The sequence below is a fragment of the Coloeus monedula genome (assembly GCF_965178545.1).
Source record: "Coloeus monedula genome assembly, chromosome: 4".
Taxonomy (NCBI): Eukaryota; Metazoa; Chordata; class Aves; order Passeriformes; family Corvidae; genus Coloeus; species Coloeus monedula.
Window position 1 is genome coordinate 7,844,687 of NC_138784.1, and position 27,191 is coordinate 7,871,877.

General features: G+C 36.6%; 1 protein-coding gene across 10 annotated transcripts in view; it reads left to right on the forward strand.

Moving 5' to 3' along the window:
* The first annotated feature begins 1,414 nt into the window (after nt 1-1,414).
* Nucleotides 1,415-27,191, forward strand: part of C2CD5 (C2 calcium dependent domain containing 5) — a 58,787-nt gene continuing 33,010 nt past the window's right edge. For 3 of the 10 annotated variants that reach the window (XM_082279993.1, XM_082279996.1, XM_082279995.1), the window contains exons 1-10: nt 1,415-1,527; nt 4,872-4,958; nt 6,360-6,531; nt 8,545-8,640; nt 9,170-9,325; nt 11,512-11,710; nt 14,252-14,403; nt 17,269-17,463; nt 19,801-19,886; nt 25,243-25,351. In XM_082279993.1, coding sequence (XP_082136119.1) covers nt 1,438-1,527; nt 4,872-4,958; nt 6,360-6,531; nt 8,545-8,640; nt 9,170-9,325; nt 11,512-11,710; nt 14,252-14,403; nt 17,269-17,463; nt 19,801-19,886; nt 25,243-25,351 — 1,342 coding nt within the window. In that variant the 5' untranslated portion in view covers nt 1,415-1,437. Of the gene's footprint in view, nt 1,528-4,871; nt 4,959-6,359; nt 6,532-8,544; nt 8,641-9,169; nt 9,326-11,511; nt 11,711-12,462; nt 13,395-14,251; nt 14,404-17,268; nt 17,464-19,800; nt 19,887-25,242; nt 25,352-27,191 lie in introns of those variants that run through there. The other 7 variants (XM_082279997.1, XM_082279998.1, XM_082279999.1 and 4 more) reach the window with 5 other exon arrangements.

Below are 27,191 nucleotides of genomic sequence, written 5' to 3' on the forward strand. Positions count from 1 at the left end.
TCAGGCATCAGAAAGTTACAACCTGGCTGCAAGAACCATATCAAATCCTATTTCTGATAACTAAATTCCGTTTAATCTATCCATAATCCTTCAAATACTGTAAATGTTTGTCTTTCGATTAAGAAAACAAAGCCAAACCCACGGGGAGGGGGGTGGGGGGGTGCTGGTGTTGAATTTCGACGCTTTACAGGACACTCCCACCGAGTGTCTGGGGATGCACGTGTGCTCCATGCTCCCTTTTAACTGGTATTCATCGCAGGAACTCCTTCCTTGGGAAAGCAGAGCATCCCGAGGGTGTACTAGCTCCTTTCTCGGGAAGGCAGAGTATCCGGAGGCTACGCCAGCGGACACAAGGCGGGATGCGATCCCGGTCCATCCCACCGCAGCCGGGACAGCAACTCCCGGGCATCGATGACTCGGCGCTCAGGCTGGCCTGGGCAGCGCCCCAGCACAGAACCCATCGAAGAGTCGGCGCTCGACTTTTACCAGCGGCGTCCCGAGGCCGCGGGCGCCATCTTGGAGCCTGGCAGGGGCGGTACCGGGGGATAAGGCCAGGTTTAGGGTCCGGACCTGGGGAGGGACAACCCCAAATACCAGCACAGGCTGGGGGTGACCTGCTGGAGAGCAGCTCTGCGAGGAAGGATCTGGGAGTCCTGGTGGGTGACAAGTTGACCATGAGACAGCAGTGTGTCCTTGCAGCCAGGAAGACCAGTGGAATCCTGGGGTCCATGGGGAAGTGTGGCCAGCAGGTCAAGGGAAGGGATCTTCCCCTTCTACTTGGCCCCAGTGAGACCACATCTGGAGTGCTGTGTCTAGTTCTGGGCTCCTCGGGGCAAGAAAAACAAGGAGCTACTGGAGAGGGTGCTGCAGAGGGTAAGAAAGATGATGAGAGGTATGGAGGATCTCTAATGAGAAGGGACTGTGAGAGCTGGGCCTGTTTATCCTGGTGAAGACTGAAAGGGGATCTCATTAATGCATATAAATATCTCAAACGGGTGCCAAGAGGACGGTGCCAGACTCTTTTCAATGGTGCTCAGCGACAGAACAAGGAGCAATGGCCATAAAGTAAAACACAAGGAGTTTAATCTCAACAGAAGGAAGCACTTCTTTACACTGAAGGTGGCAGAGCCCTGGAACAGCTGCCCAGGGAGGGCGTCGAGTGTCCCTCTCTGGAGACATTCCAAACCCACCTGAAGACGTTTCTGTCACCTGCTCTAGGTGACCCTGCCTTGGCAAGGCTGTCGGACAGGGTGATTTCCAGCCCTAACAATTCCTTGACCCTACAACTCCCCTCCCGCTCCCCGCCGGCCGAGGGCGGGGCGGCCGTGGGAGCCCCGCGCATGCGCAGCCGCCGCGCCCGCCCGTTCATGGCACAGGCGCGGTCGCGCTGCCCCTGCAGCTTGCGGGAGGAGGAGGGGAGGGGAGGGGAGGAAGAAGATGCCGGGGAAGCTGAAGGTCAAGATCGTGGCGGGGCGCCATTTGCCGGTGATGGACCGCGCCAGCGACCTGACCGACGCCTTCGTGGAGGTTGGTGGCAGGGGCAGCGGGATGGGCGCGCCGGGCCCGCGCGGCGGAGGCACCTGCCGGGCCCGTCCCGCACCTCCGTGCTCCCGGGAACCAGGGGCAGGGCGAGGAGACAGTGCCCTGAGCTGCACCGGGGCGGGTTTAGGTGGGACTTCAGCAGGAATTTCTTCATGGAATGGGTGATCAGACATTGGAACGGGCTGCCCAGGGAGGCGGTGGAGCGCCGTCCCTGGAGGTATTTAAGGAAAGACTGGACGTGGCGCTCAGTGCCATGGTATGGTTGTTATGGTGGTGGTCGATCATAGCTTGGAGTCGGTGATCTCTGAGGTATTTTCCAACCTAAATGATTCTGTGATTAGGCAGACGTGTTGTAAGGAGGATGGAGAAGTAATAAGATCATCTTTAAATCAGTTATATTGCTTAATATATGAGTGGTTGTACAGGCTTTACTTTTAGAGCCAATATTCATCTTTCCATTTAAAATGTTTGAAATACTAAAATATTTTCCAAGGGGACTTTTAGTCAACAAATATTTGATATTATTTGTGCGTTTTAATCACTTTATTGCACCCAGAGTATCTAACTTCAACCTTCTTTACAGTCATATAGTTAACAGGCAATATATAGGGTGTTTCTCAGGAAGGGATTGTAAAACAAGTTGAAGTGCAAAATAAGTGGAATTATTTAAGGCCGAGGTTGGAGGAGGCTCTGAGCAACGTGATCCAATGGGTGACATCCCTGCCCATGCAGAGGGGTTTGAATGAGATGGACTTTAAGGTCCCTTCCAGCACAAGCCTTTCTATGATTTCTGTTATTTCTGTTACATGATCCTTATGTTTTTCGATTCATTATTTCCAATATGGATGACTTAGAACATTTCAGAAGCATTCCATAGATTCAGGAATCATACTCTCAGAAAAATCAGAGCTATTTTTAAATAATGTGCTATGAAAATCCATGTCTTGTACCACAAATAGTGATTGAAGTTGGCACAATACTAGAATTAAGGTAGGAAGACAGAACGCCTTTCTAGAACTGCATACACTGAAAAATATGATAATATTAATATTTAAAAAATTGGGGTATATAAGTACTGATTTCATTTGGTGCTTAAAAATTTGGTTGACATTAGACTCTAATGGCAGTGCTTAATGGCAGAGTTACCCGTAATAAAGTGAAGATGTATTTCAGCTTTTCAGTGGAGCTGAAATAGTACAGCTATTTTTATGTATTTATATTTTATTACATGAAACTTAGCATTTCACTGTTTTGTCAGCTGTTTCACTGGTCAGGTTTTAATTTATAAAATCTTCTCTTGTAGGTTGCCTATTAATCCAGTTTAAAATTACAACAACTGTGATGCTTGCTACCAGGAGACAGGGAAAACAGAACTAGGAAATACAGTTCACTGAGTTTCATGTGGCCTGTTTTTACTCTGTGTTAGGAGAAACAGCTCTCCTCTTCTGTGGGTTACTTGTTCCTAACCGTACTGTCTGTGTAGCAAAGTAGATTTTTGAAATTCATATAGTAAAATACTAGCATAGCAAAAAAGGAAAATCAAAATTTTCATCAAGACCAGTTTGCTTAGCTGGGTTAACATGAGTTCCATGAGTGTCTTGGTACAAATAAGGCTAAAGAAATACACAGATGGGGGCGTTGCTTTTAGGATTGTTACTTAGGAACAGTGTGGAGTAACTACCCTTTCCATATGTGAAGTAGGCAATACAGCAGGTGAGATTTACTTCAAAATAAATTGAGCTTGAAACTATTGTTTTATTTTTCTGTATGAGATTGCTGAAAAACTTTACAATGTGTTTTTCCTTAAAAAAAAAATGAAAAGCACATATTAAAGTTCTGGTTGTTAACTAGCCTTAAATTTCCTTGTTAAATATTGCAATATAAACTTAGAGCTAGAAAAGAAAATGAGAAGAGACTTGAGAGCTCTTACTTGGCTCAGGTTATGCAAAATTTGGACTTCACCAGTATGAGCACAATGATCCTTGTCCCAACTCAGAATATTTTGTTACAATTTCTTCCATAAATGTGCTTTTAACTTTGCACAGTGGACAGCAGTGTGGTGTTTGGTTGTCTCTACAAGCTTCAATGAAGTAGCTGGAGTACTGGGGAAATTCAGTTATAACTGCCTGGAGCTCTAAGGGAACTGATTTACTCCCAAGATAACATGTTAAAGTAGGTGGGGTAGAGCTCAGGACTGTTGCATCCTGGCAGCTTCTGGAGTCAGAAGCTCCCTTAACTTACAGCCAATGCTAACATCACTTTATTGTACTTAAGCAAGTGCAAAATCTCTTCAGAGCTGGGATATGCACCTGTGCAAAATAATCACTATATTATTGAAATGTATGAAGTGGTTACTTAATACTGTCTTGAGCAGAAGTGTTAAAAGAATTACTACACAGTTTTCAAATCCAGGCCTAAATTTAGTCTCCAAAATGCATTTAGACTTTTAAAAGGTAACAGCTGTCAAAATCTACACACCTCTAACTCCAGCATTTCTTTTCTATCAGTATACTCATTATTTTCTTTAAGATTATTGAATAAACTTAAAAATGTAACTTTCAGTATTTTTAAGTACCATCAGATACTTGGTATGAGGTGAAGTGCTCATTTTTTTGAGAGGCAGCATTCAGAGAACTGCAAGTGTTTGTGAATGATTTGGAATGAAAGCTGCAGTAAGATAAAGGCTCTTACATGGTGCTGTGCGGTTTCCTGATGTATGGAGCATCACAGAAATTCAGTTTCACTTTAAAAAAGCAAACAAGAAACCCCCACAAAACCCAAATGGGCTTTGACTGAAGTAGACACCTGTGGAGACCGTATGGGTGCTGCTGAAATAGGTTATTATGTGGTTGAAGGTGCAATAAGCAATAAAAGTATGGAAAAATATCTAATTTTTAATAGTACTCTCTCTTTATTTCTCAAATCCAGTTTGGTTTTATACTTATTTTAACAATTGTCTATGAAGCTGATTGAGAAATCCTAGAGAGAAGAGTAATAGGACATAAACTATCAATATTTTTAATATTTTTTCTTATAGAAGGCAAGGAGAGTATGCCAAGTGACTTTGAAAAGCCAATATAAGTGATATTTTTGCCTCTCAAATGATTGAGGAAGAAAAGAAACAATTTTAGTAGTATGAGAGAGAGATTGATTGGAAATGTCATTGATACATGGATACTGATATATGTAAATTGATTTTAAAAGGCACTCTCAGTGAGAAAAAATGATTTGTTGAAATACGTATTTGAAATTATTTGCATATGTCAATTTAAGGAGTTTCAAAATTTCTTTATTATTTGTAATTGATAATTGAATGTTTGTATTTTTAGGTGAAATTTGGAAATACAACATTTAAGACAGACGTATATCCCAAATCACTTAATCCTCAGTGGAATTCTGAGTGGTTCAAATTTGAAGTAAGTATTTTTTAGGAGTTTGCCTGTAACTATGTAGACACTCTGGTTTAGCTGCCCTTAATGAAATAATTGCATTTCTGGCAGAAAATGAGTTTTGAGCACTGAAGTGTATTTGTGTTTAAATACACAACAAAGTCTTTTCAGCAAACCCAGCTCCAGTCAGTCCTTGTTTGCTGAGGGCATCTCATTGGCTTTTTAGGAGTGTTTGTGAAGACAAAAGCTTGCTAGGTTGGATTCAACTTAAATTTTCTATTAGAAAAGAGAATACTGCAGAGAAGGTGGGGGGAATGTAGCAAGGATTAGGCTTTTTCAGTACAGTTATTGGTACAAATATGTATAAATATATGAAAGTATGGGTGTTCTTGTGGTTTTTTTTTTTAATTTTGAACAAGGAAAGTTAATTGGTATTTGAAGTCTTACATTTGGTTGCAAAGATAATGGTCTTGTCAAAGGAGAAAACGGAAAATTCCTATGCAAAGATTACAAAATAAAGAGCTTGGACAACAATTATTGGACACTTTATCTTCCCGTTTCCTTATGTAATAATGAGAGCACTCAGCATTTTCCTATAATTGCTTGTTGCTTTCCAGGATTTAATTTGTTGATATCCTTTGACATTATGCCCTGAGCAAGTGTCTACATGTTCCTCTTTTGTTACTACATTTTTTTACTACTTAAAAAATGAGGATGTTTAGAATAAATTAATTATTAGAACACTTGAATGTGTAGTTCTGGTTCATTTACCGTGTTCTAAGGCAGTATCACAATTCTTCAAATACATGAGTCATCCCATTGCTGTTAGCAAACTTAATTCTTGGTTTGTGACATTCAACATAAAAAGTTGTGAAATGTCTGTCTTAGTCATAAAAGAAAATAGTTGAATTATCTGTAGATGGATTATTGCTTTTGTTTAGGAAATTGCATATGTAGAATTACTGAATTTTTACTGCAGATTGTGTAAAATATCTTCTTTTAAGCCATTGACCAGTGATGAGAACACCATAATCTTAACTTCAGAGTGTAATAGTCTTCTGAGATATTTTATCTTAAATTTTCTTTTTGTTCTTTTTTTTATGTATCAGTATGTATTGTGGAGATGGGTGGGCAATCTAGGAAGTGTGACTTAAAACACTGTGGAATTTAAAAATGCAAAATCACTGTAATCTTGCTTTTCTGTTCTTCTTCCAGTGATAGCTCTTTTTCCAGGATCTCATCAGTCTCTGAAGGATAAAATCAAAATAACTGAATGTGTTGTTTAGCTTCAGGAAACTGAAATTACAGGTTTATCTGTGTCAGGTTGCTGTTCGTAACTAACTCTCCTCTCTTCTGTGTTTGTTTTTCATCAGTGTTTCCCTGCACATTTTTAAATACTCAGATTCCATGTTAATATTTGTTTTCCAGGTAGATGATGAAGACCTCCAAGATGAGCCTCTCCAGATCACAGTTCTTGATCACGATACATACAGTGCCAATGATGCCATTGGCAAAGTGTACATAGATATTGATCCTCTGCTCTATAGTGAAGCAGCCACAGTTATTTCAGGGTGGTTTCCAATTTATGATACCATTCATGGTAAGATTTTCTAATTTAAAACAGTCTTGTTTGAAATGTAATCTGCTTCTTATAATCTTGTAAACTGTCTTCAGAAATTTGTAATAATTTTATCTTTGGAGTTGGAAAACTACTTTCCTGGCTTTTTTTTTTTTTTTTTCCCCATTCGTTTCTGGCATGAGAAAATTTCTGGCATGAGAAGGTTTCTGGCATAGGAGTTCAGACCAGTGCTTGGCAGAATGCCTTCCATAGGACTTGTGACAAGTGGGAAAAATCTTCACTAGTTGCTGCAAAATTCAGATTAAAAAAAAAAAAGACTCAGACATATTCATCCAATTACCACGTGTTTGCTAAATGAGTGTAACTTTGCTGGAGTTATTTGGGGTGTGCCTTCCTGAGACTTGGGATAAACTTAATTGAGATGAAGGGACAGAATGTGAGATATCTTCAACAGGATGAAATTCCTTTTCCATGCAGCAAGTGCTCTCAGTGTTAGGTGAATTTCATCAGAATGTCTTGAAGGTATGAGAAGATGAAGTTAATGATATTTTTGCTTTTGATTTTAATGAAATAGCTTTTGTCTCAGAGAGCCAGTGTCAGTTTAGAGCAATTAACTTGCCGATTGAATACCTTAGTGCAGAACATCTCTGTGGTTGCCATTATCTCCCTCATTCATTATTCAGGGTGAATTAAATGACCTAATAATATTAAAAGCTAATTATAAATTATTGTTGGGAAATAATGGTGTTTACCAGATGCTCATCATAACTGATGCAAAGTATTTTTTGCATCTAAACCAGCGAACAGAAATATCGAGAAATATTGCATGTATTTTTTAAATTACCTTTTTATCCTATGCACATTTTCCTGTCACACATTTTCTTCTGGAGCTAAATTATGCAAACACTTGTTTCAGGATGTGTACAGCGGGTAGGTTAGAGAGAGTTAGATTTCTCTATATTTTTTCAGATATGTTGGTATTTCACAGCTTTTTTCTATTTAAGTAAAATTGGAATTCTTATATTTTCATGCTCATAGCTCTAGATTCCAATTATCTTGACTCTTGGCAAACATTAATTGATGCTTCCTTAAAAAATAATAAATACAGTGTTCATAAGTTTGTATTAAAATTTTTTTCTTTCACCTCAACATGATTATTTGTGAAAATACATAACCCTGAGGCATTTCCTGTTATAGTAACTGAAGGCTTCTTTCTGTTGGCATTTTGGAAGGGAGATGCAGCTGATTTTATTGCAGTAATATCTGAGTTGAACAACAAATCCAGTGCTGCTCTTTGGGTATCATGTACTGATGTGATACAGGCTTCTGAAGATGCTAGAAATCAGACTCATCAAGAAGTTTAGTCCTCAATATGTCAGAACCTATAATATGTGAAATGATTTTGTTACTGGGTGGGGAAAAAGTAGAAAAAGCTCAGAACAGGAAAGTAGAGAAGTCGAAAGGGAATGGTTGTGTGTTAGAAAATATTCTATTTCTAGTGAGGTTTAGTCATAGTTGAAAATTAAGCTTTGTCTAAAAGGTCTGTAATTCCTTATTTTTTATATATTTCTCATCACAGTTAGTATTTTGCAAACACTTCCTGTTCCACTTTGTGGTTCTAGAAAGAGCCATAAATCTTTTTCCTTGGGTTGAACTTCAGAGAGGAGCTTTACTGCAATTTTGAAATTGTTTCAGGGACGAAATTCAGCAGAGAAAGCACCCTGCAGCAGAGGCCACTGCAGCATCAAGAGGCTGATGGCTTCTCTTTTCCCAGTCCCATCTTTCTTACAAAGTCTTGTTTGGTGCAAATAGGCATTTGAGGAGTGTTGCTTTTATTGCTTCAGCCTCAAAGGCTTGGCGGAACTAAAAACTTCTTCTGAGTCAGTGTTTCTGCAGCAGACCTGACAAGCAAGGATATGGCTTCCTGCTCCTCTGGGATTAATTACTAATAATAGGAAATAATTTGTAGGTCTAGTTTTGTATTGAACAGTTATATTGTTATAACTTCTGGTATTTAATTTTTTTTATCAATAGGTATACGTGGGGAGATCAATGTGGTGGTGAAAGTAGATCTCTTCAATGATTTAAACAGATTTAGACAGTCATCCTGTGGAGTCAAATTTTTTTGCAGTAAGTAGAGGAAAAAAGTTTATTTGAACAAAAACCTTTTTTCCTCCTTTCCTTTCTTTGCCTCTTGTGTTGGCCTCCCTTCTCTTACCACCTCATTGCATAAACCGAGTGGAGATAACATTGGAGCAAAATGCAAAGAATTGTTTAGTTTGCTTTTCTTTTTTAACACATTTTTATTGTTCATATCTCGAAACAATGTAAATAACTGATGGGATTTTTTAATCTCCATAAGTTGCATTTCAGTGTCTGTGCATACACATGCGGTGTTATTTTATGTCCATATCCTTTTAAAGAGGCACAAAGTGAAAAGGTTTCATAATGGTACATACTGTAACTGGTGCGCTGAACAGTTATCTTATCAGGGTTCTGTGATCTCACAAGCAAAACTGCCTGGGTATGTCCACATTGTCAAAGAAAATTGTCTGGAAAACTTTTTGGAATCATTTTTATGTCTAATTTTATGTTTTTCTTGCTATTCTTGGCTCATAGACCTATGTCTTACGTCTTTTATGTATATATTTTTTAACAGCTACATCTATTCCTAAGTGTTACAGAGCAGTAATAATTCATGGATTTGTGGAAGAACTTGTAGTTAATGAGGACCCAGAGTACCAGTGGATAGACAGAATCCGTACTCCCAGGGCATCGAATGAGGCTCGGCAACGACTCATTTCACTCATGTCAGGTATTAAACATGTGGGCTGTAATGGTTATTGCTGCTTCTAAAAATGTTCAGGATTTGAATAAGTGCCTTGCTTAAGATTGCATATGAGTTTTGTTGTTAGTTATGTTGATTTTTTTCAGTTCACAGTGTCTTCTGTTTCTGAGGATTATGTTTTTCTAATTGATGGACAGGGTGACTGATTTTTTTTTTTTTTTTTTTTTTTTTTTTTTTTTCTCTACCTGACGAGGCCATGCTGCTGCCTAATTTTTTGGTTGCTTTTAGCAAGGTCAAACCTGTGAAACTTTTCTGAAGATGTTCTTAACCCATATGAGGAGTATCACTGGAATTTTGACTCAAACAATTAAAGTAATGAACTTCACCCTCTTTGAACTGTTTTGAAGTGTGTGAGCAATTACACACTATCTCAGATACAGTGTTTATCAATACTTATGTTACTCATCCTATCTCTTTGAGGTCAGGCTTGGTTCATTGTTTCTCAAGCATCTCCTGTGAGGAAAGGCTGAGAGATTTGGGATTATTCAGCCTGGAGAAGAGAAGGCTTTGGAGTGACCTAATTGTGGCCTTCCAGTACCTGAAAGGAGCTAGAAGAAAGATGAAGAGGGACTATTTGCAAGGGCCTGGAGTGACAGGACAAGGGGAATGGCTTCAAACTGACAGTGGGTTTAGATTAGGTTTTGGGAAGAAATTCTTCCCTGTGAGGATGGTGAGGCCCTGACACAGGTTGCCCAGGGAAGTTGTGGCTGCCTCATCCCTGGAAGAGTTCAAGGCCAGGTTGGATGGGGCTCAGAGCAACCTGGTCTAGTGAAAGGTGTCCTCGAGATCTTCAGTAAGTAGTGCAACATAAAAGATTATGGAGACGTTAGTACCTTCATTGGGAGGGCCAGCACGCTGTGGGGGAAAAAAATAACTAAACTGTTGTGATAACTAACATGAAGACACTTTTTTTAATATAGTTCCCATATTAGTTTACAGAATTCACATTTGCATATTTCTTGCTGTGCATAAGTAGTGCAGGGAGATAAAGTATTCTGCTAGATTTTATTCATGGCAATAGATAAGAGGATAAAAACCCAAAAGAACTCACAGCATTACTGTTTCATCTCATGTAATAAAATGTGTGATACTGTTATTGGTGGTCACACATAAAGAATCTTGCATAAATCTATAACTTCTGACAGTGAGCCAGGCTGTTTCACAGATCTCTGTCATATTATGTGTTATGTTAAAAAGAAACTTTCATACTCTATCTCAACTCTAGAACTTTTTCAAGACAGGTACGGACTGTAACTTCAGGTAAGAAGTTTACAGTAGTAACCTGTGCTGGTAATTTTAAAATCAAACTTCCAGAAAGCAGTAGAAACCAGAGCCAGGAGTTGGACTTAGGTGATCCTTGTGGGTGCCTTCCAACTCAGGAAATTTTCTGTGACCATTTCATTCCACTTGATTTCTCAGCAGCAGTGACATTAGGACTGTTAGTCCATCCTTTGTGACAGTGAGGATTTTTCAGTTTGTTATAAGAGGATTTTAGAAATCTTTCATTTTCATAAGAAGAGAGATGATATTTTCCACCTTAGTTATTACCAAGGCAATCCAACTACATAGATCAATTAATGTTTTTATGATATCCTCCTAAATAAGCATCAATGGCAGACCAGTTTCTTACAGTCACAGTCTTTCAGCCCTTGTGTGCAGCTAATACAGTGGTAATCTTTGGTTTGCAGTAGAGGGGCAAAAAGTATGAATTAAGTTGAAATATGCTTAAATAAATTGGTAAATGAAGAAATGTAGATTTCAAAGATGTTGCATTGTCTTGAACTATATGAAGTATTCAGAGAGAGACAGAGGTTGTGTTCTTGAACTCACGTAAGTTTCTAAATAAGTAGAAAAAAGGAAGAAAAGCCTACTGAAAATAAAGACTAGTGGAAAAAAGCCCTGTGAAATAACATGTTGTTTTGGCAATCAGAATGGATTTGGAGAAAAAAGCAAAAAGCTGTGTAAGTCATTAGTATCACACAATGTTATAGGAGGCCGAAGTTGTGACCGGCTCCTTGTCCTAGCTACGTAGGATTGGATTTATTACTTGTTCTACTGACTTGGTTGGCACTCCAAAAGCAGAGGTCAAAGACCACAAAAGAGAATAGAAGTAGTTCGCTGCAATTATGAGTTCTTTACCTTTTGTTTTGTAGGTGAATTGCAAAGGAAGATTGGCTTGAAGGTGCTTGAAATGAGAGGAAATGCTGTTGTTGGTTATTTGCAGTGTTTTGATTTGGAGGGAGAGTCTGGACTCGTAGTGAGAGCCATAGGAACAGCCTGCACTTTGGATAAAATAAGTAACACATCAGCATTTTTACCTGCATGTAACTCCCCATCCAAAGAAATGAAGGAGTAAGTATGAATTAGTAGCTTGTAGGGAAACAAGTTTCACCTCTTCTTTTCATACTCATTCAGTTTTTCATAACCGGTGTGATTTCTTTTTTTCCCAGAACTTGTTTTTCTTTTGTAGTTTTATTTGTCTGCAACCCAGTTTTATATTCTGCAATTCTGAAATGTTTTAGGTTGGATGATTAGTTATTTCAGTAGAAGCTGGAGTGGTAATTCTTACTTAAGATGACTTTCTTTGAATTTATGTAGTGATAGTACTACATATCTTGGCTTGTAATCCACCAGTTTAACTGTAATTAGTTCTGCTTTGGCGCTGTGTTTGTGCGATGAACATTTTTGTGAAGGCCTCTCAGAAATACACCTTTGGTCCAAGTTTAAATGTTTATGAGCATATAAGAGAAGATAAATTTTGAATTCTGATGGTTCTGTCAGTTATTTAGACAATGACCCCAAAGAGGTCTCATCTTTTATTGTGTGTTTTGCTTTTTACTGTTGTAAAACAAGTTAGGACTGTGGCAAAGCAGGTAGACAGTGAGCTTGCAGAGCAATCTTTATGATGAGAAGTATAATTTTGTGATTTTTGTCATATGTACTGCAGCACCAAACAGTGTGAATGCAGTATTTTGATATTAATAGAAATTATTAGAAATACACTTGCAGTCTTCTTCAAACTGTTGATACTTTTTTGCTTGGATATTTTAGTTATCTTCTGTTTGGTAGAGCAATCCAGGAAGGAAAAAACTGCACCAGGAAGTGTATTACATATCCTGTATTTCTGGCTGTATTAATTGAAGTAGCCATTTTCATTAACTTGAACTGTTGTGTCACTACAATAGAGATGAGGCATTTTTGTTGTGCAAGCATCAATTGCTCTGCAAAATATTGCAAAATATGGACTGACTTTTAAAAACTACTGGTTTCTATTTCACAGCATAGCTTGTGGTGACTTGTCTTGATTTTAAAAAATTGCCTTTAAAAGGACTTCCGGATACAGTGCAGCATAGAACAACAGCATGGTGTTTAAAAACAAAAAAAGGTAGACCTGGTAATTATCAACTTAAAAAGTGTCCATAAATAAACCAGTGTCTTTCACTCTGCAGCAATATGTGGAAATTCCACCTCCCAAATTATCCATGTTCAGCTTGGTGATGGATGTTGTCTCAGTTCAAAAAATGGGAATGTTTCTCTAACGCAGCAAAGTCAACTAATTTGATTCTTCTTATTCTTGGCTTTACTAACTTTATGGCTAGTTGCCAAAGAATCAATGATGCAGTCACAAGCAAGTGCTTAAGCTGTTCCTTTCCCTCCTTTTATTTCATCTGGACTCTTGCATGCTAGGAATTGAAATTCTTAGAGTCTGCTTAGAGTAAGAGATCTCCTCTAGCTAAACTTCCCTGAAATCATTGATAACATAACTTTGCAACCTGTTTGTGTGTATTGTTTTCTTTTCTTCCACCTTGGCTGCAAACTCTCTCAGGTCTCCGCTGGTTCATCCGCCAAGCCATGGATGCCGCTCGACTCACAACAGCCCAATTCACACTGCTACTGGCTCACGACTTACTCAGAACTTCTCTGTGTCTGTTCCCACTCTCATCTACACTGGTACGAGACTGCTCACACTCCAGAGCTGGGGAGAGGCAGCCCACAGGCACAGTGGTCCCAAAGGGCAGGCAGGCAGGCAGTGTAGGCAGGTACCACCCATCTTTCCTCCCTCATTTTCTCGTGGACACACCTTCTGTTATCAGGGAAGAAGCACCCAAGGTGCAGCTGCTCAAACAAAGGCAGAATAGTTTCTTGGAGATGCCTCAGGGTCTCTTCCACAAAGCCACACTCTTCACTTTAACATGTTCTTGCTTCCTGTGAAATTAAGTAAAAAAATAAGGTGATGTATCTGGGAAACATTGATTTGAGTTCATAATGATTTTCAAGCATAATTCAGATACAGTAGGTTTTAAAATGGTTCTAGGGAGGGTCTGTGCCATTTGTGGAAGAGATGGTTTTAGAGAGCAGGTAAGTCAGCTGTGCATAAGTAAACTGTTTGTCAATAGAGTTGTTCCCATAAAGATTCTCCTCTTTGCTCTGTTTTTAGCTGTGGCATGCTGCTGATGCTATAGGATAAGGAAACATATATTTTTTTTATCTTAAAATGCATATGTGTATATACATAAGTGTATAAATATGTATAAACACAACTATAACTTGAAATAATTTTTTCTTTATTAAACTAACTCAGAGCATTGTGTATTTGACCAGATTTTTAAGCCATAAACTTTTCAATTTTTTTCTTTTGCCTTTTTTTTTTTTTTGTCACATCTCATGCCTTTCATTTGGCATAATTGTTTCATTGTAGATGATTAGCATCTCTCTGTAGGATGCTGAGAGGGTAAAACAGCATTTCTTTGCCTCTGGCCTCATTCCCAGTCTCGCATCTAAGGAATAACTGCTGGCCCTGCCCCAATCCCATCCTGGTGTTTGGATCATGCTGCTGTCAGCCAGGTCCCTTGGCACAGGATTACTGAATATGTTTCCACCTTCTTCTGGCAGGATTCCTTTCAATGAAGATCCCAATCCCAATACTCATTCATCAGGACCCTCCACCCCTCTGAAAAACCAAACCTATTCCTTTTCACCTTCCAAGTCCTACAGTCGACAGTCCTCTTCTTCTGACACAGATTTGAGTTTGACACCCAAAACTGGTAAGGCGCTTCCACCCACTTTTTGTTTAAGTTGTGTTTCTCTTTTTATATTTTCATTCAACCCCTTTTTGCTTTTTGGCATTTAAGTTATCAAAATGATGTGAAAATTGGAGACCTCACATAGCACACCTCAAGCCTCAAGAGAGTTTCTGTAGGGTCAAAATTTCAATCCTGTCTGTATTTCCACTGTCCTGGATAACCTGAAAATGACTTTTGTGCCACAACTGTATTCGAATCAAAATAAAACATCTTAGAGCATTAAGGGAGTCCTAAGTAATTTTCTTTTTCTTATTTCCTCCATTTCATATCACAGATCATAGGAATGTATTTCTTACCACAATATGTTAAGGATGGTGTTACTAAAACTATGTAGCCTTCAAGCCTACTGTGTTGTGCTCTAAGTTTACTGCATACATTTATCTTAATATTGCAAATGCAGTAATAGAAATGTAGCAGCCACTGTCATTTTATTCTCTTGGTATATGGAAATAGCTTTATATACACAGTATACACTTTCAAAGTAACTTAAATTACATTAGAGGTAATCCAGCCATCTTCAGAAAGCATTTTTCTTTCTCTATTGCTTTATCATAATTTTTTCAACTTGTTGTTTCCTCCTTCCTTATTTTTTAGTCTGTTGTTAGAATCATGTCAGTAATAATGTCAGCACAACTTAAAGAATTATTGTCTGTTTATTCTTCATTATGTGACCAATGCCCTGAATTTTGCTACCATAGGGCAAAGTATTTTGCAGAATTGTTTACGGAAGTGTGGTTAGTTTTATAATGATGTTTTAAATTGTGGTATTTGAAGCTCAGAATATTCTGGTGTCCATCTAGTTAGACAATTTTAAAGCATATTAAAGTAGTTGATTCAGCTTTACTTGATAGCACCCCTTTCAAAAATTTTTCCTAGCAGATAAATTGAATATTGCATTCAAATGGCGTTGTATTAAATATTTCATGCAGTTTATTCCCTAAATATGTTTAAAATATTCCCAATTAGAAAGCTGTCTTTCTTAGTCCTGTCTTCTCTGTCTCATTTTTAAAACAAACAAGCAAAAGAAAGCACACTTTATTTTTTTGTCTTTTTTAAAGGATGGCTGTCCTGTGGGTAACCTATGGTGGTCACTCATTTAAAGGACCTACAGATATAACTGGATGCTTATTACTTAGGAGCACCCCAAATTCATGTGCTTGTTTTACTGAATATTTGAAAACCTGTTTCTTTTGATCAGATTTTCCATGGTAAAGATCATGTCATGTAAAGGATTTAAATGTAACGTAGGTGGTCATCTTTATAGATGTGGTGTGAATTTAGGCATGTGGCAACTCACTGTGAATGTGTTCCGGTTTTAAAGCAGCAGCCTTATATATTTCCTGGCAATGTTATGTAGATGGATAAACCCTGTTGTCTTTAGTCAGTTCATTCAGAACTGAAACAGATTGTGCATTTGGTGCCTCTTATTTGTAGGGATTTTTCAAGTATGTAAAGATACTTTTTTAGCTATCTTTCTAGTATTAAAGCAAACTGTGGGCATAGTTTTGCTTATTAGCACTGTCTTTTTGGCAGCTTTTAACTCTGCTACTGAAACTTGTCCAAAGAGGATTTGCTGGTTACATTTAAAACTTCTGTATCTTGTTATGACAAACTCGATTTTGGATCTTAATAGATTAAAAGGACAGTATGTAATGAGTAATTTGTTTTACTTTTTACCCAAAATTTGATGATGTGCAGAAGACACTTCCATAACATGCTATATTCGGTGTGTTGTTCTTAGCAATTACTGTATATGTTTAGACCTCTGTTTTCATTTCCCAAGGCTATTACCAAGTTGAAATATTTCAATGTGTAAGTTGGTGATCTTAGTGGTTAAACAAAGTTAAAGAAATGCAGACTTCTTATGTGACACATCAACCATTATCAAATTTGAGATGCCAGTTTCTCAGATTGGCTGATGTGAAAAACAAAGTATTTTCTGCTATTTCTGCAGTATATTATATTCTTCTTTATTTCTCAGTCAGGTGGTTAGTGTGCTGACATGTCTGAGAGGGAGACTAACCTGGAGAAACAGTGCAGATACCACAATTTCACAGTATGAGTAACAAAACACTGGAGGTTTAAACTTGGATCTGCTTAAGCATCTAGTTTTCAATAGCTGCAAATCTGGAAAATATTACCTTGATGTCTTCCGTGAAAGACAGTTGTGCTTGTGTTATCCATTCTGGTCTATAAATACATTTGGTGAGAAAGCTTGTTTGTGTTTGAAGTTAGACTTCTGGGAGTAGGGATATATTTTATGCCACTGCAAATGAAAAGAATCAGGCTGACAAAAAGCATGATGTATTTTAATCAGATAATACATTTTGATATGCCATAGCATATGTTTGGAGGAAATGGAGAAGGTGGGAACTCCTTTTCTTGGTGTGGGAACTTAGAATTCTACAAGATTTATCACACTAGAAAATCATAAAACAAATCCATTACCTCTTTGGAAAATAACTTTTTCTATTGAGATAATGAAAGTAATCAGATTAAGTGTGTGCAAAGACTCTGTTATTTGGGTTTTACTCCATACTATTTGCTATCAGATTTTGTTTGACATTTAAAATAATGTTAAATTACCATGTCTCTAAAAAATTAATTTCAAAATAAAGTTAATCAGGTCATGATTTTTAAAAGCATGCTTCTCATGCACATTGTGGAGCTGTATTGTCATTCCATTTCTTTGTATGTCGAGAAATAATTTGCAGTAAGTGTTGATTCGTTTAGAGAAAACAAAAATGCTTCTTTTTGATTTCTTTTGTCTGTTTCTTTAGTCATCTTCTGAATCTACATCTTTGTCTCTATTACTTTCCTCCACAGCACCTTCCCCACAGGGACCTAGGATTTTCCTGTTTCCCAGCTCCCCTACACTTTCTTGTGATTCCCCACATCTTAAAAAGTCCTGTCTCCTCCTCTCGGGGTCTAGCATTAAACCTCTGCACTCTAGCCATGTCAGCCCAGTTGTTCTGAGGAAAAGTGTTTCTTTCACTGAAGAGCTGCTTCTGGCTGCTTCTGGTAGGATCTATCTATTATGGCCTTTTAAACAAACTTGTAAGGAAATTATGTTATTTGATTAACACACAGATGCTTCTATAACCCTGGGTTTGCTCAGTTAGCCTCTGAAAACTGCTGGCTACATGACTGTTCATTCCATCTCTCACCTCTGCCCCAGAAGCTTGAAACACCTTCAGAACTTCTTAGAGGATTTGAAACAATTTCATTTATGCTACAGAATTTCTTCTTTACCCTTGCAAAATATCTTTTGATAATTGGTAATTGGACTGAAATAATTTACTCGATTTGTAATCCCACACATTCTCTTCACTTTGTTGTTCCTGCATTTTGCATGGAGCAAATGCTCATTGCACTTTTTCATGAATTCACTCATAATTTGTTGAAATAATGGTTATCAGATGGCTACCAACTCTGCTTTTTAATTTAACCTTTTAAACAAAACCCATGTTTTTTATTTTTACTGCTCACTTTTTCATTTCACTGACATGGATTATTTTCATAGATTTCAATTAAATAGTTGATATTACTGCTTTTTTTTTTTCAGAAACTCTTTTGGTTAGTTTGTCATTCTTGAGTTTGTTTCATGTGTAGTATTTATGCTATGTTTGTCTGTATTTAAATATTGTATAGTCCCCGACAATGATGTTTAGAATCAATGCCAAATAATAAAAGCAATTTAATCTTGTTTATGGGACTATACAGATACTAATATTTTTGTTTCCTTATCCAAGAACAGCTAAAAATACTCGTTGAAAATTGTAGTGTTTTTATATCTAATTATATAGTAATGATAGCCTAGTAACTCTTGAAAATGAATGAATGAATTTAGGAATGAATTTACATACAGTATTAAGTCTGATATTATTTCTAGATCTTCCGGTCTTTGGTTAAAAAAAATAACTGCGCTTTGATGTATATTTACAGTCTTGTTGATCTTTATCAGATGCTTGATAAGAAGAAAAAAGAAAGTAACAAGGAATTGTTATATTGAGTTAGTTACAAATTCTGTAAAAGAAAATCTTGGCTTCATTTCTAACTGTTTGCACTGTGGTGTTTGTATTTCATCCTGCTCCTGACACCTTTTTGTTCTTTATGCTCTGCTTTCCTCTACTACTTAGGGGCTTATTTTTGCTTGCTCATGTTAGCCCTCATGGCTTTTAGATACAAGGAATAGCTGTGATAATGTGTTTTTAGGCATGAAGTATTACCAAGAAAATCTGATTCACTAGCATTGTGTTTACTTTAGGAAAAACACAATCTTGGTATGTGTTTACTTTAGTGATTTTTAACCACAGAGCCCATAATTTACTGTCAGACACTTAACCTGCATCTCAACATGCTCTGCTAAGGGGACAGGTCCTTAACAGCAAATAATTCAACGTCAAAGATGTTAGTAAATCTAATAAACTTTCTCTGCAGAAAAACTCCTATGGTCGGGGGGTAAGGCTGGAGGTAAAAATCTGAAAGAAGGAAAGAGAGAATTACCATATTATGCAAGATTGGAGTTTATCTCATGTTCATTTACAGATAATCTACAGGTTATGTGTGTGCAAATATAGTAATCAAATAAGTGTAGTTTTAAATGCTGAGCAGTAGCCCCTAGCTTATTTGAATGAATCAGATGAGTATTTAATTATGTAAAATAATTTGTAATTTTTTTCAGAGTTTATATTTCAAATCAAAGGATGTTCATTGCCTTTGTATTTTCTCATTCCTAATCATGCATTATGTAACTGCTGCTGTAATTATGTGTACAGTCTCCTACTAGTAGTTATGAAAGGTGATTTAGTTACCTGAAACTCTCTGAAAACCAGAATTTTATTACTTCTATTAAATAAAAATATTGTAATAATATTAGTGAGAGATACATAACTATAGAGTAGTCTGACAGTGAGACTGTTTTTGATAAGGGCAGAAAATCTGGTTATGTAGAAACTTTATGTGAAAAGTAGATCTATATTTAAATCATAGGCAAAAAGGCATAACAAGAAAATAAAAAAAAGTTACATGTCACAGGAAAAGTTTTAAACCTGCATCTTAAAGTTTTTCTGTTTAAAAGTTGATTTTAATTCAGGTTGACAGCAGAAAAAAATTTTAGGTGGGGGGGATTGTCCAAATACTGTAAAATCACTGCTAGTCGTGTAAAAATGAAAACCTAGAATAACCCCCAAACCAAAATTAAATTTTGATGCTCTTTTTTTTTTTTCTTAAAAATTAAAATTATGGAGATAATTTGACTGTTTTCAATAGCTCAGTTTAGTCTATATTGAAATCACCCTTTGATTGCAAATTGTAATATGTGTTTCTTTGAATGTCATTTGTACTGATACTCTTCAGGAATGGGCAGTGGGAGTGCTGGAAAAGAAGGGGGGCCATTTAAAACTCTTTTAAGACAACAGACTCAGTCAGCTCTGGAACAAAGGGTAAGGCATTTTATACTTCCATTTCTAATCTACTGAAGTGAAAATTTATCTTGTAGTAAGTTAAATGTTTGCTGTTACTTTCTGTTTGAAAACGTGTAACTAGGTCTGAACTTACTACAAATGTTGGCTGTTTAATAGCCCTTTCATACACAAATTATTTAAATATTAATATATTACTAAAGCATTAAGGAAAGTGGAGCAATTAACTGTGCACAGCACTCAAGTAATTCCAGTGGTATTAAGAAGTTATAGAGAAACTGTTGTGTGGTCTCTGTAACGTACTGATGCATGTTAAGTTTAATACTTGAGTAAATACATGATGATAAAGTTTTTACAGAAGCCTAATTCAGAAACACTGGCATAGCTTTAAACAAGTTGAAAATCCCATTTGGAATTGGGAAAACTTTCAGTTTTTGGAAATTGAGTTGGTACATTGCTCCCCATTTCGTGGAAGGTAGCCTTTGATTGGGAACTTGAACCTGAACTACTTGCCAAGCAGAAAAAGACATTTATAAATTTAAACTTTTCCTCTACAGGACTAAAAATGCCATCTGTCAGTATACTGAATAGACTATATGATGAAAATAGTGGTTTTAATTAATTGTTTACATTGTGTAATTGCAACTTCTTAGTATAAATTATATACTGCTTTGATCAAAATGTTGATAATGAGGTGTCTTGAAGGAAAAAATGTGAGTATTTTCCTACTCAGAAATAAATTTAATTGCAATTTCTGACTACCTAAACAAGTGACATAGGAGCATGTAAGTTAGTTGAGAACAAAATCACTTACATCTGTGAAATAAAAGTGCCCAGCTGCTATTTTGAGTAAGTGGATGATTCTCTTCTCATTTCTTGTGTTATCCATGGCTAAGGGAGGATCTCCTCATAGGTTCTGTAGAAGGCGGGTATGTGAAAAATACTGTGACTCTTTCTAGCCCTTTCTTTTATTGGGGATTCCTAAAGCGTCATTTGAAATACTTTCTTGTTTTTCTTTTTTTTTTTTTGGTGAGGCTTTGCAGATGTCTTTGTAATCTTATTTATGCAGATTTTTTAAAATTTGTTGGTTTTAAGAGAATTTTTAAAATCAGTGTACTTTGCATGTTGATACATTTCAGTTAAAATTTTTATTAAGGTATGAATACAAATCCATGGGCTTTTTCTTTTAATTTTTAAATTTGGCAGAAAGAATGCTTTAAAATGAGCCTTTTTTCTGTTTACCTTTGATTTGACATTCCATGGCTGATCTTTTTGTTTCCTCAGGAAGCTTTTTAAAGACAATAAAAATGTAAATTAAGAGCCCTTAATATATTTTTAGAGCTTGAATTATTTGCACATTATTTTGATAAGGTCTGTGTATTGTCTTGTAGAAAAAAAAGTACTGTAAAATAGGATGGAGACATGCTGAGTCTGTTATTGATGACAATTATGATGTAGCAGCAAAGCATGTGGGCAGTTAATTGATATAAAATATGTTCATTCTGCCTTCTGAAAATTTCATATTGGATGTGTTTTTGCTATGGTGTTACCTCTTTTGGTTACCTTAAAGTGGAGTTAACTAGAATGAATAACATCTGTAAGTTTTGTCTGTTTTAATATTACACACATAAACAGTGCACTCTACTTGTCTGGATTACTTAGGATAGCAAGTATTTGGGAAAACCAAGAATAAATTCAATATTTTGAGTTTAAGGGACCTTAAAGATCATCTTATTCCAACCACCCTGCCATGGGCAGGGACACCTTCCACGACACCAGGTTTCTTAAATTGTTCTTTTGAGTCTTACTTAGTATATTTGGGTATATGGTAATGCTAAGGTACCTTAAAATAAGTTCATTTAATTGCATGTCTCAACAGCTTTATTTAATCGAATGTATTTTTGGTGTATTACTTAAATAACCCTAACTGTAAGCAGAACAGAGTTAGAAGGGTAATATTCCTCAATTTCTTCCCTGAAAATAAACCTGTGGAAAATACAGCTGTGGAAAACTCATGTACATGTTACATTGTACATTAATAACTGTTAGCAATTCCCTGTACATATGTAGATAGCAAGAGTAACTTTATAACAGCTGTCTTTCTATATATTTTTGACTAAAAATATGTATATTGTATTTCCATTAGTAGGAATATTTGAGGTTATCTTACTCCTATAAAATTAGCCTATGTTTTTGTAGAAATGGCCAAATGCTGCTCTCAATGGTATTTTGTGTGTCTGACTTCCACTTGGACAAATTCTGTTTTCTTCCTGTTTTTACATTCTGCAAGTGCGTGAGAGATCTTTTCTGCTGCCTTTTCAGAATGGGGATCTGTTTGCCTTAATTTCTGAAGGGCACTGCAGGAAATCTGTTGTGTTAAGAGTGCAGTTCTCTGAGAGATTCATTTGGCTGCAATCCTGACTTAAGCATCTTTTCTTTCCAGTGACTTCTTATCCACTCATCCCCTCAGTTCAGGTCAAGAAAAACTGTAGGGTTGTTTGGCCACCTTGTGAGATGGCACAGTGAATGTGCTTAGAATAAAAATAATTAGCCAGGAAACGAACAAGATCTTAATGTGGACCAGTTCCCTGCTCTGGTTCAGCCCCAAAAGCTCTGTGAGCACACCCGAGTATTATCTGTGGGAGTGGTTTAATGATGGGAATGAGTGAATGGCTGGAAGGGGATCAGAGAACTGCTTCAGTTGGCACTTACACCAAAGGATGTGTGTGTAGCCTTATTCCATGTGCTTCTTCATTGTTTTGTGTGTCTTTGAATGAAACGTACTTTAAAAAGGGCACTAGCAATACATGTCTGTGTATATACATTTTTAAACATTGTATTAAGCAAATATTTGAGGATTTGATTGTAACCTTATCAAACTTCGCCCCTCCCCCCCCCAAAAAATCTCTGTGCAGTTGCGAGGACTAAAACGGTGACAGTTCTTTCATGATCTATGCAATCAATGACTGTAAAGTGGAATAGTGAATTGGTATTGGTAAAATGATTGACCATCTTCAGTTGCAGCTTGGAAATCGTTGTTTGTCATACACTGAAATACCTTGTGGTTGCATCACCTTGATGTAAAGGTAGTCCTTTGCAAATTGCAGTAACAGAGGGGATTTGTAATATGGCAACTGCATCTGGTTCTTACGAATTCTCTGTTTTCCCTGATATAACTGTAGATTTATAATTTTGAACTATTACAGTTTACAGCATGTAATTGAGGCAGGAACTTGTATTTGAGTAATATAATAATAAAATTTTAAAAATCTCTAAATGAGATTAAAAAAGAAAAAAGAATGTCATCATATGAAATGATGGAGTTCCATCAGTGTCAGAATGAATGACAGATTGTTAGCAGAATTGTGTCAAAATGGTTCAGTGAGGCTGTTACCCAGATTTGTCTGTGGCTCGAATTAACTGGTAGAACACCTTATTTTATAATGTTATACAGGCTTGGGAGTATTGATATATTGATTGAGATAAAGCCATGTTATTATTTGAGGTTTTACTCCTGATTTCTAGTGTAGGGAATCAGGCAAACCGGAAGTCTGAACATGTTAAAATTACTTGCAGTACCCAGCCTTATGGAAATGAATAGAAAATAAAAAACCTTCTGAATTTCCATATAGATTAAAAAACGTTGGATTTGCTTAAGCTTTAGAGCATGGAGTTGTTTACTGTGAGCACAGTTGTTTACTTTGTTCACTCCATACTGCTTCAGCACAGTGTAAATGTGAATGTATCTATAAAATGTAAATGTAGTATAGGCTTAATGGAATTTCATATAGCTGGCACATTCAGTAAACTTTTTTATTGACTTCTGCAGTCCTGGAAAAGCAAATATTTTGAGTATTTCGACTTTTCTGGTAACTTCCAAAGCACTTTGCAATCTTTTAGAACCTTCTGGGGGAATCTTTACTGTATCATTCTAGAGATCCATTGCTGCTCCTGAAGACGCATCAGTCAAGCAGGTTTGCATAATCCTGGGGTGAAATCTTCCTGATTTTTAATTGCATCATAAGGCAAAACTGCAGGGTTTGGGTTTTGGGATTGTTTTGCTTCTGGTTATTGATACTATGGTTGCTGATTTCAAAGTTTGCCTCTTGATTTTGAAAGTTTAAGCCAAATGAAAATCCAGAAAACATGACGTTTGTAGGACCTTTTAAAAGTTTAAAGAGTTCCTGTAACAAGGGTGGTAAGAATCCTGGAGTATTAGTTTTTAAACCTACACTGGGCTTTAGTTTTAAGATGACTTTTCATGCCATGTATTGCTGGAAGAACCTGATCCTCATTGAATCTGCAGCATGTGTGCTGTTCAGGTAGAAGCTGAGTTGAATTGTACTGTTTCCAAGTATGTGAGAAAGGAATCTATCCTATACTTTCTCCCATATAAAATTATGGTATTTATTTGTTCCATTAAATCAGTTACGGTTATATGAAACATGATTGCATGCTTTTTATTCTTTTGTTTTTTGCTTTCTGTGTTTAGAATTGCTGAACATGAATTATTGCCTTTCCCCCATAAGTGTACTATTATGTATATATTAGACATATTGCAGAACATCTCTGGAGAAATTAAAATCTAATTTTGGGCTCAACTTCTTTGAATATGACTTTTATTTCATCATATGTGCCTTGAAAAATTGCTGTTATTACTTACTTTGCCTCTTTTATGAATTACAAGCTGAAGTAGTTGCTGAAACTTAATCTCTTCATTTTACTTAAACCTGGTAAAAAGTAACTTATGCAAATTAATTGGAAGTGAATTACCCTAGTTTAAGAACTTACAGTTGTGTTTCAAGACCTATGCTTTATTTTAAAAGATGGATATTTACTTGTTTTATTTAGAGCTCACGAGCAGAGCAGTCTTTTGATATTTTTTCGGTATGTTTTCCTGTAATAAGACATTCCTCATTCTTGCAAGACTTCAGTTTGTTTCACCTTGTGCTTCAGAATCAAACTGCAGTCAGTTGTAACAAGAATACCTAAAAATTGAGAAAAATGTTTATTTTTTATCAGCTAATGAAAGTGGAATTAATTTAGCAGTAGTAGTAGTTTAGCAGCCATAGTAAAAGTGGATCGATAGAGGTTTTGTTAACATAAGTATGTAAAGTTTTGATTATTTATCATTGTGCTGAGAAACAGCTCTATGGGGGAAAAGTATTCTTTCACTCTGTAAAACCTCTGCTTTTTTGATACAATGGGTCCGTGAGGACACATGGTTGTGTAGTGCTCAGTAAGCCTGAAGGACATATCTGGCCCAGTGTAACTGCTTTGCTTGTATTTCAGGGAAATGATCAATTCATTGCATGTTAATTGGCACTCAGCAGTGGTTGGTAAACAGTCATTTAATGTTTGCTTTTAATCATAACAGGAATTCCCATTTTTTACCTTGACGACCTTCCCACCAGGCTTTCTTGTCCACGTTGGGGGTGTTGTCAGTGCTCGCTCAGTGAAGCTCCTGGATCGCATCCACAATCCCGGTATGTCAGCACAGGAGTGACTTCCTTGCACAAGGCCTGTCATCTAACCTTTATAACATATCAGTGCTTGAATAGATACAGATCTATTCTAACAATGTATATCATAAGCAGTGTATTTCAGACAATCATTTAAGCTTGAAAAATAAGTTACTCAGTGGTTATGTTTTTAGTGAGAAACATTTCAGCAAATTAAAGTAGTACTAAAAGTACTTTGAATCAATAACTTTGCACTGAAAACTGTCTTTGAATTATTCAGGTCTTAATTAATTCTTTTGCTATTTTTTTGGTATTAAAACTTGATGCAAGTTTTCTATTCAAACAAAAATGAGATTAAATGCTTGATCTTAACTATGAATGTTTTCTCATTTTCAGCTCCTTGAAATCGTTAAGGACTAATGGCTACAATTTAGCTCACAACATGGTTATTAACCTTTACAGCGTTGTTTCTGTTCTTGAAAACCTTTACTGAACAGTACTTCAAGATTTTTATTTATTATTTTCCTGGGAACCCCAGTACTAGAACATGTGTATTTTGTATATCCTAGTTCTAATGTTAGAACTAAGTGACTTCTGACTCTGAAGACTTTGTTTAGTCACTGAGACCAGATGAGGAATGCTTTGCAAAAAGTTGGAGTTGACAGTGCACTTAAAAATGCAAGGGAGAATAGAAATAGTACCTGTAGTGGTTTTGCATGCACTAGTCAGGAGTAATAAAAGGAAGTTTAGGCAAATACATCCATAAAAACAAGTACAAAAACCTAGTATTTTCCTTTTCTTCCTATGGCCCAAGGCAAGCAATTCTCCAAGCAGGTAGATCAGATTGTTGCTGATCTAAAGATTCAGTAAACTGGCAACATGAAATTAAATCCAAGACTTAATTTGAATTAGATCCTCCTACTTTAAGGGATTTTTTTCAAGTATATTAGTAGACAATATTGCTCTTTAGTTTTCCTATTTTAAGATCTATTTACACAGTGAAGTGAAGATTAAAAGAAATGTCAAAATATAATTTATATGTGAGTCTTTCCTTTCTTTGCCACAAAGTTATTTTAGGATTCTGTATTTTCAGCAGATTTCTGATACAGGTCTCTTATGTGCAAAATTTACTGTGCGATAGATGTAAGACAGAATGGGAAAAAAATCAATTTTTCTCAGAAGTTTTAAAAGCTAATTTCTTGCATTATGCATTCCTTCATTTTTACCAGCTGACTGGAAGCAGTATAAGACGTAAGGCAAGATAGAGATGTATGTTTGCACAGCTGCAGTGTTTCTGTGAGACTTGCAGATTGCTCCTGACAAGTGAATGTAAAATGCATGATCCTTGGAACTCAGTATATTGCAAAATAGTGAGAACAAAAGGGGGAATGAAAGCACATGGCTGTGGGAGGGAAGGTGGAGAATTAGAAAAATATTCTGATATAGTTATTATCATGAAGCATTTGAGTAAAATAAGTCTGTAAAATATTAAAGGAAGCAAATAAACTGGCCAGTGAATAAATCAGGAAAACATGGAAGAGGAGAGAACATTTGAAGGTGGATTAAGAACTTGCCAATAAGACAAAATTGCCATATACTGTCCACTTTGGTCACCTAGTGCCAGATTGCTATAGCATGCTCTTTTTTCCCTTTCTATTTCAGCCTCTTATTAACTCTGCTGTCTGTGTCTTTCCAGTTCCTGTGGAGTGGTGTTGTCAATTGTGTTCTTGTTGGTAGTTTTTTTTTCACTATTCTGCTTCTATAACTGATCTACTAATTTGCTGTTTTGAACTCAGCCTTTGTCGGAATTATGGGTAACACAAGATCATACAAACTGCTAGACTGGAATAGTTTCAATTCAGGT